General features: G+C 45.7%; 1 protein-coding gene across 1 annotated transcript; it reads right to left on the bottom strand.

Moving 5' to 3' along the window:
• Positions 1 to 1,652: 1,652 nt before the first annotated feature.
• LOC136541737 (polyadenylation and cleavage factor homolog 4-like) lies at positions 1,653 to 7,598 on the bottom strand. The gene is made up of 6 exons (XM_066533799.1): positions 6,934 to 7,598; positions 5,477 to 5,578; positions 5,078 to 5,332; positions 4,795 to 4,920; positions 4,079 to 4,666; positions 1,653 to 3,910 (listed from the first exon to the last, which is right to left on the bottom strand). The coding sequence occupies exons 1-6, from the start codon at positions 7,267 to 7,269 to the stop codon at positions 2,165 to 2,167; spliced, it is 3,153 nt and encodes a 1,050-aa protein (XP_066389896.1). The 5' UTR covers positions 7,270 to 7,598; the 3' UTR covers positions 1,653 to 2,164.
• Positions 7,599 to 8,249: the final 651 nt, after the last annotated feature.

The following is an 8,249-nucleotide window of genomic DNA, read 5'->3' on the forward strand; positions in this document are numbered from 1 at the left end:
TATATTGATAATGAGAGACGGAGATATTTTATAACACCATAGAAGTGAGAAAGCTCGCGCCTTTTGGAACATCGGTGGATAACGAATCTGCGTTAATAAGTGGGCCCACTTCGTGGATGGAATTATGGAAGTCAAACGCCCGAACCGAATGGCAGCGTAGGGCATGTTTGTTTCCGGGATGCGGCTCCGAGGCCGCGTTTTGGGAATCGCCGAGCCGCATTCATTTTCTGCCGTGAAACGCGCGAGCGCCGTAGACCGTTCGGCGTCGTTTTCCACGCATCTCGGTCGCCAACGCGCTTATGAGCGGAAACAAACAGGCCCGTAATCCCATGGGAGGTCGATGTGTAATCCCATCAACGGTGGATTGCAGTGGTGGATGCACGATGCGGGATAAGGGGGGCTAAAACAATGGAGATATTGATTTGCACGAATATTTAATGGTGAAATCAAGCTTTTGCTACAGTAATTAGGCTTGAAATCAAGAAATTCGAGGGGGCTGGGGCGCTGGTGGATTGGATGTGCAGGCAAAGTCGCCAGATCCTGCGCGACCGTAAAGAAGCATTAGGGTTTTATTTGTGTACGAGTCTCTAAATTCTTAACTGTATAACTCCAAAACTAAACACGGTTAATTAGCATATGAGTACCGGTGAAGCCGGTACGGCCATCTAAATGGAGGCAAGGGAAGGAGGGCGTTAAGGGATGACAAATGTGCCCTGCTAGAATTTTTATTTTATTTTTTTATCATAAACCAGGTGCTCGGCTGATGGTTTTTTCTAGATGATAAGTCAACTGATACTGTCTTATTATAAGAGAAAAACATTGTATTAGCTGATAAGCCAGGCTGATAAATTCAAGCGGACATAGGCTAAGGAAAGACCTTCCTACTAACACGTTGCAAATTTTCGTATCGATAAGAGTAACATGTTGCAATTTTTTTTCCGATCGATGAGCAAACAAACGAAGAATATTTTCATGTGGACACCGTGTAGATGCTGAGTGCACTAATTAGAGAGCTTTGGACCTCGATCAAACGACTTAGCAAGTCTGAAGACTAATATATGCAAATTAATGGTTTAGACCTTAAACAAGTTTGAAGAATGTTCAATTATAGTTTCTCTCTACTGTGAAAATATAGCAACATCAATCATGTCATCTTGCATATACATTGATGAGTCAAGTTAAAGTCTTACCAATTAGAAACCTAAGACATTTAAAAATCGGAACAATATTACACCCCGTGGTGGTACAAATAGAAAGGCATGGTACAAATATATATAAAAAGGCACATTCAGGTTTCGGCAACTTCTGCCAAGAAGCCGTCATAACATTGTGTTTAAGAGGAAGAGCTGTTTTGGTGAACAATAGAAGCAAGAGCTGTTTTTAGGTCCGGAGGAACCTGTAATCTGTGACGACTCAAGTGCTCCAGCTCTTCCAAAGCCTTCCAAAGGAGGACTTGAGATGCTCTTCAAAAGGACTCGAGATGCTCCGGCTCTTCCAAAGGACTAGAGAGGAGTGCTCCGGCTCTTTCAAAGGACTTAAGGAGCCATGCCAAACAATCCCTGAGTAGTTTGTCGCATTTCATCCAACTCCAAAAAGGACCATCAGAACTAGATGACAACGGTAAATATACGTTGACAGGTCGACAGCAAATCAACCACAACTAACTTGTTTAGTCCTGCCTCTATAATGTTCTATTATCAGTTTCTTATAAGTACAAAAATTCCTACTCCAAAAGACGAGAAATGTATCGTCAGAAAAAAGCAGTGTCCGACTTACATGCGGGGTATCATACCCCTTTTTCCGCGTAAAGAAATCATACATTCTTTTGACATGCACCTACAAAGCTTTCTTTCTATCAACATAAAGACCCTTCTCAGATGGAGACCCAAAATATGAAGATTTTAATAATTCTGACTCGCATGGCCAAAGTGCTCCTCTGGAGCTTTATTCTTTGTGTAAGCACTTTGCAAGGGCACGGTGAAATCCATGGACAGTTTCAGATCTTCGCCAAAGTTTTGTTTTGATAACACCTGCCACCAATCATCCTACATGTATGTCGTCAGCCCAATTGCAACAGTTGCACATTTCCTCGTGCAAACCCCAGCTTCAGGCTCATCCAACTCAAGGCCCCTCAAGAGCTTAGCTGCTGTGAAGAACAATCATTCTAGTCAACCTCCATGCCATCATTTGAGCCTCTTGGCATACATCTTACATGGACTATGGGCACATGCTCTTCAGGCTCAACATTGTTTCCACAGCTGCTTTCTCCCTTGGGGTAATCCAAAAACACTGCATCCTTGTACATCCAGTTCCCCTTCTCAAGAGAATATATATCATCAAATGGTTCCCCACATAGTGCACAGATACTTTGCCTCTCGTCTGCAGGGACCATAAACTCACACACTTCTTCTGTAGAACCTAAATCTCCATCAGAAGCCTCAGTGCTGTCCTCAATTTCATGTGATCCATGGATGTAAATGTTCTTGCTAGGGTACCATCTTTTAGGTGCGATACCAGTATAGATTGTCTCAGACTCCCTTGGCCCACAGCTTGATGTATGCAAGCTCAGTTCTTCAACCCTGAACCTATTACCACAGGTTTTACACTGATGGCTTTGGTCATCAAAGAGGCTGCTAATCACGTGCTCATGGTACTTGCGAAGTTTCTCTGGCTTGAACTCCAGGCCAATGAGGTCACCCATCTTAATTTCGATAGCTTTGGGTAATGAAGCGTTTGTTGGGGCAGATGAATCAGAATTAGATGACACCTTACCAACTAAAGGTTTCAGAGCCGGCAAAGGCACAGCTGAAGCTGTGACATCTTTAGCATTCATGCTTGATGCTTTATTTGGCTGTGAAAGGGCAGCATTGGATGAATCAGAAGCTGGCGAAGAGATTAATCCCTTTGCAACCAGGGAACTGAGAAGACTCGAGAGCGGCGCAGCTTTCTCTGCACTCTGTGTTGATGGAGGTGGTGGCAGACCCGGTGGCAATGGTGGACGAGAAGTGTCTGGTGTCTGTGTATGCGAAGTGGTATTTTCACCAGCAGTATTTTGAAGTGATAAAGAAGCCACTGGAAGTGACCCACTTGGACCAAGAAGTTGTGCATCACTGTGGTTATTTGGTTTGAACCCACACTTTATGAGACCAGCCAACAAATTACTAGCACTTGTCAGATCTGAGCTTATAGGGGTGGAATCACTGGGTAAAGAGACTTCTCCAAGCTGGGAAGGTCTGAACAGTGATGGAGAATTTTCACGCGAAAAACTTGCCTGCAATGGATCAGATGGCTTAATATGTGACTTTGACTGTAAGGTAGGGTACTTTTGTGTCTGCTGGGTTGCCTGTAGACTAGGTTGGCCCTGAGTAAGTCCATCATTGTGAACCACAACATGAGAATCTTTAGCAAGTACTGGCAATGCTCTTTGGCTATATTCTTCTTGAGGATTTTGGCCCAATTGAGAAAATGATCTGGAAGGATAAAAATCAGACTCGGCAGGATTTGGAGAACCCTGGCGTGCAAAGGGTGCAGTAGAAGAAGGTGAGTGAGCTTGTGGAGGGGAAGATGACCAATATCTATGCTTCTGCTGCCCAAAAGCTTCAGTTGATCTTATTGGCACACTATTTGCAGTATCTAGGCTTGACCTTCCAGCATAGAGTCCTGATAACCCAACAGGTACAGATGAAGTGATACTTGCTGACATGGTGCCACTATAAATGGTGGACCTCTCTGCTGGCTGATTTGAAAACCTTGATATCCTAGGGTCCAACCCAATGTCTGGGAGTGTTTTTTCCTGGGACACCCAGAGAGAGGAACCTCGAGGTGGTGGGAACTGTTGTCCTTCAGGCCTAATTTCCCTATCAATTCTTGCTTCCACCTCACGCTTGCCAAGAAGGTACTCTTCCTGATCCTGAACAATTGAAAAGACAAGTAGTATTATAATACTTTCCAACAAGAAAGAAATTTTGTATCGTGCATGTTTAAAACATCTCTGGCATTATTATGTAGTGATAATTAGCATATCAATATTTACTGGATACTTGATATAATTTTCTTTCAATAATTTTGATTCACATACCATGTATGCTGAAATTCTTCTTTCTTGGCCTGCTGCAAGTCCAAATCTTGACACGTTATCAAGTTTATGTGTGTTGGGATCTATACGTTCCACAGGTCCTGCTTCTGCCCATTTAGCCCTTTGGAGGTTTGCAAACTTAGCATTGCCATCATCAGACATCCATTCTCCTTTTATTACATTATTGCTACCACCATATTCTGCTGCTTTAGAGTGTACATCATCCCAAACATATTCTTCTTCCTCAGAGTGCTTCCAGCTTTTGTTTGATGAAGGCCTAACAACTCTATCGGCATTAATTGAAGGAGTTGGAAGAAGTGCACTATCCAAACGTACAGATCCTGAAGGCCGAACATCCTTGCTTGCATAAAAGTTGCCGCGCCTGTCAAATTGTTCTTCAGAAGACCCAACACCAGAGGCATAATAAGGCCCCCCAATTCCATCTTGACCTTTGGGTTTTGAGCGAACTTGACCAGTTCCCACAACAGCCTGCTGTGAAATGTTGGAGAATCCAAGGCCCCTCACATCTCTACCTGCCTGTTTTTCATGAACAGGATTGCTAAAAGGGTCCCTCTGAGTGTGCTGTATGTTCTGCATGTTACAGTTAAAAGTAGTATATTAGAGAAAAAAAATGTGAATGACACAAGGAGCAGTGACACTTTTCTGCCATTTTACATGAAGAGGTGTCAAAAGAGCCAAAGAGATAGCAGCGAACTTACAGGTCTAGCATTAGGAGCTTCTAATCGTCTCCCTGCACTTCTATCAGTACCTAGCCTGTTAGCCCTCTCAATATCATCGCCTGTATCAGCAATTACAGCTGTCTTAGCACCACTTCCAAGTATCCCCTGTCCGAAGTAAGGGAAAAACAGCATCAGGAACAAAATCACATGGGGTGCAAAAGAACAAAGTGGCAACTACAATGCTACACATGGTACATATTTTGATTATGTCCCAGAGGTCAAAGGAGTGAACAGGTGTATAACTTGAGAAAGAATATCTTGCCTTAGTTGGTTGATTGAGCTGCTGTCTCGCTTCCAAATATTTTGGATTTACATGTATGCTATTGGATGGGCGCGGGGATTGAGAATCAGTCCTTGATGGTGCAGCACTCGATCCATTGGCAGATGACTGAAAACCAAGTTCCTTCTCAATCATTTGGAGCGGAGGAAGAGGAAACACTCCTTTCCATGTTCCAAAAAGGTGCCTCATGCTATGATGTATAGAAGGATCAACTTGTTTATATGCCTTGCAGAACACCTAGCAAAAAGATGAAAAGTATAACAAAAGAAAACTTAGTTATTGTGATGTCCAAGTCACACCCTCTCAATAAATAAATATTGTTTCCAGAGATTGGAACCATCTCTAATCCCATATCAAGATGGTACAGGATGAAATACTAACCTCTGGTAATCTTGCTGAGAAATGTTTAACATAATCTTTTCCAATATTTTTTACAATACTGTCAAGTAGATATAGTGATGGTAGTTTCTGTTCACTTGGAACCTACAGGGACAAGCAACCATCAAATAAAATAGATACACCCCCTCCATACATATAGTGGATAACAATTGCATAACACTATAGTGGATTATAGTAATACAGGGCAAGAAAAACCAAACGCTGATATGCCTCGACAATGTGGATTTCAAGACAAAAACACTGGCAGATATGATTTAACAACAGAACATATACAACAGTGCGAGTCTTACAATTCACACAACTACATAGCTGAGAAGGTTCAATGGTGTTTATTTGTCATTCCTTTTATCCGGTGACTAGAAATCGATCTTACTTCTGAAGAATCCAGTATTTTTTCCTTTTAGAATACAACCAACGAAACAAAATGAGCAGATAACATGCTGCCTCAAACCGTGTATAGCAGCAAGGTTACACAATAATACACAAACAAAGTCAGCCAATGTTCAGCGGTTATCCAGGAGTGTAAGGAGAAGCCCAGTGCAGGCCAAACTTGTGGCATATATTATACTTCACAATTCCCTGTCTTTTTATCAGTGCATCGATATATTTTTCGTATGTACATGACGATGTATCATAAACTTCGGTTTGTAGAACTTTCTGAAATCTGGAAACTTTGCGATTCAACTGATTAGGGTACACAAATTGATAACTTTGTCACTGGTCAGCACGAGAACAGTAGAATAGTTACTGCAGCGTGACAATGTAATCTGTACACAAGTTTGTGGGGAGCGTGGGAATGAAACGCTTTTGAAGCCTGGTTCAATGTTCAACCATAATTTGATAATTTATGATGTTTTAGTACCATTGGTAACTGCCGTAGCCCTCTAATTAGCAGAGGGTGGTTCAAACCACAATGTTCATATTTGTTTTGCCGTGTCACGGGAGTCTGAAATTTATAAACCAATGAACACTTGAGAAACGAAGTTGAGCGAGGAACTTCGCGTTTGGAACCATATAAACCATGTATATTAGCATCACAAAAGCGAGCTCCGCAGACACAAGAGAGCGACTCCGCAGACACAAGAGAGCGAGAGGGAGGGAAAAGAGATGGGGGAGAGATATTTCTCAGCAAAGGTACGTAAATCAGCATTTCCTTTTGCATCTATTGTACACAAAACAACTCGCTGCGTAACATCACAGCGATTGATCTCGATAGCTAGCATGGACACTAGTGCGTACAATGCACAGAGGCCGGGTAACCCTACCACACCACCGAGCACATGTGATGTATCTAGCATAAGAGACAGCCTGTGGGTGGGTGGGTGCTAGTTGCTACTACTAGATGGCGCCTTAGAATTACTTTTACATGGTGAAATGAGGAAGAAGAGGGGGGAGACGGCAGTTTGACGAGCGTAAGAGGAGTCAAAGGCAAAGGTCACCTCGAGGATGTTGGCGCAGATGAGGGCGGCGATGGGCTTGGCGGCCTGGAGGTTCTCGCCGGCGATGATGGTGAGGTTGGTGATGATGGGCTTGGAGTTGAAGGTGAGCTCCCCGAGCGCAGTCCGGTACTGGCCGAGCAGCTCGTCGACCAGCGCTTGCTCGGCGGCGCTGGCGGCGCCATTGGAGGAAGCGGCGGCGGCGTAAGATCTGGGGTCCCGTGGCGGCGGCGGCTGCGCGAGGCGCGGCTTCTTGGCGCCACCGGGGTCGGGGCCCGCGGCGGATCTGCGGGCGGAGGCGGAGGCTTCCATGGGGACCGCGGAGGCGGAGGCGCGCATGACCGGCGGGTGGGCCGTGGGCGGACGGCAAGCTAGGGTTTGGGGCGCATGGGAGAGGGAGAGAGCGGGAGAGCTAGGGTTTGCGAGGCGGGTCGCGTAATCGAAGCGGCTGGGGTCTGGGGATCGGGGGGAATGGATTGGGGCGTCAGCGAGGGAGAGGGCAAGTGAGGAGGACGAGGCGGAAGCGGCGGCTTGGCTCGGCTGAGGACAGTGGATGCAGCAGGCAGCAGCAGGTTTGATTTGATTTCGCGTCGGCGTTTCGGGGCCGGAGGCCGGAGGGAGGGAGACAGAGGGAGGAAGCAACACGAGCCGCGAAACGAGGAAGAGGACGACGCAGCGATGGCACACTGATGTTGCCTTTTTATCGCATGGCCCCTTACTATTTGTGGAATTTGTCGCTGGTGTCTCGGCGTGGGACGGTCGGATGGAAACAGATGCAGCCCGATGCACCATAGCCCGACCTGAAGCATGGCATTTTGGCCCGATACCAGCAGGGCATAGTCCAGTGAGCTACGAGCTTAGGCCGGCACGGCCCAGTGAGCTACGGACCTAGGGCGGCACGGTCCGATGCATAGGGCCGTGTCTGGTCCGCTTCTCAAGCATATTGGGTGGCACGATACGGTTCGAAAAATGCCGCAAGCTCTTTTAAAACCTGATACCCTAATTAAATATATACAGATTCTTATCCTCCATAACCCTAACTCCCTTCCCATCCCAGAAGACGCAGTCGCTGCCACCCCAAGGGCGAAGCCAGGCCAAAATGGTGGCGGGTCAGGTGTAATACACGCTAGGGTCTTTGCCTTTAAAGAACAACGCAAAATAGTAATTCCTACTAAGTTTGTACAAATTCATGGGGTCAGCTGACCCCAACAACAAAACATAGATTTGCCCCTGCCCCCACCTCTCGTTCCGACTTCGCGGACACGCCCTTCTCCCCCCTCCCCCCGTCGCCTGCTTCTCTCTCTCTCTCTCTCGATGCT

The sequence above is a fragment of the Miscanthus floridulus genome, chromosome 3 (assembly GCF_019320115.1).
Source record: "Miscanthus floridulus cultivar M001 chromosome 3, ASM1932011v1, whole genome shotgun sequence".
NCBI lineage: Eukaryota > Viridiplantae > Streptophyta > Magnoliopsida > Poales > Poaceae > Miscanthus > Miscanthus floridulus.

Bases quoted from the DNA above. Each gene is read 5' to 3' on its own strand.
- LOC136541737 (XM_066533799.1), bottom strand. From the start codon at position 7,269: ATGCGCGCCTCCGCCTCCGCGGTCCCCATGGAAGCCTCCGCCTCCGCC. The intron at 4,921-5,077 runs GCAAGATATTCT...TACTTCGGACAG, and splicing joins AGCTCAATCAACCAACTAAG to GGGATACTTGGAAGTGGTGC. The intron at 3,911-4,078 runs GTATGTGAATCA...TCAATTGTTCAG, and splicing joins GAAGAATTTCAGCATACATG to GATCAGGAAGAGTACCTTCT.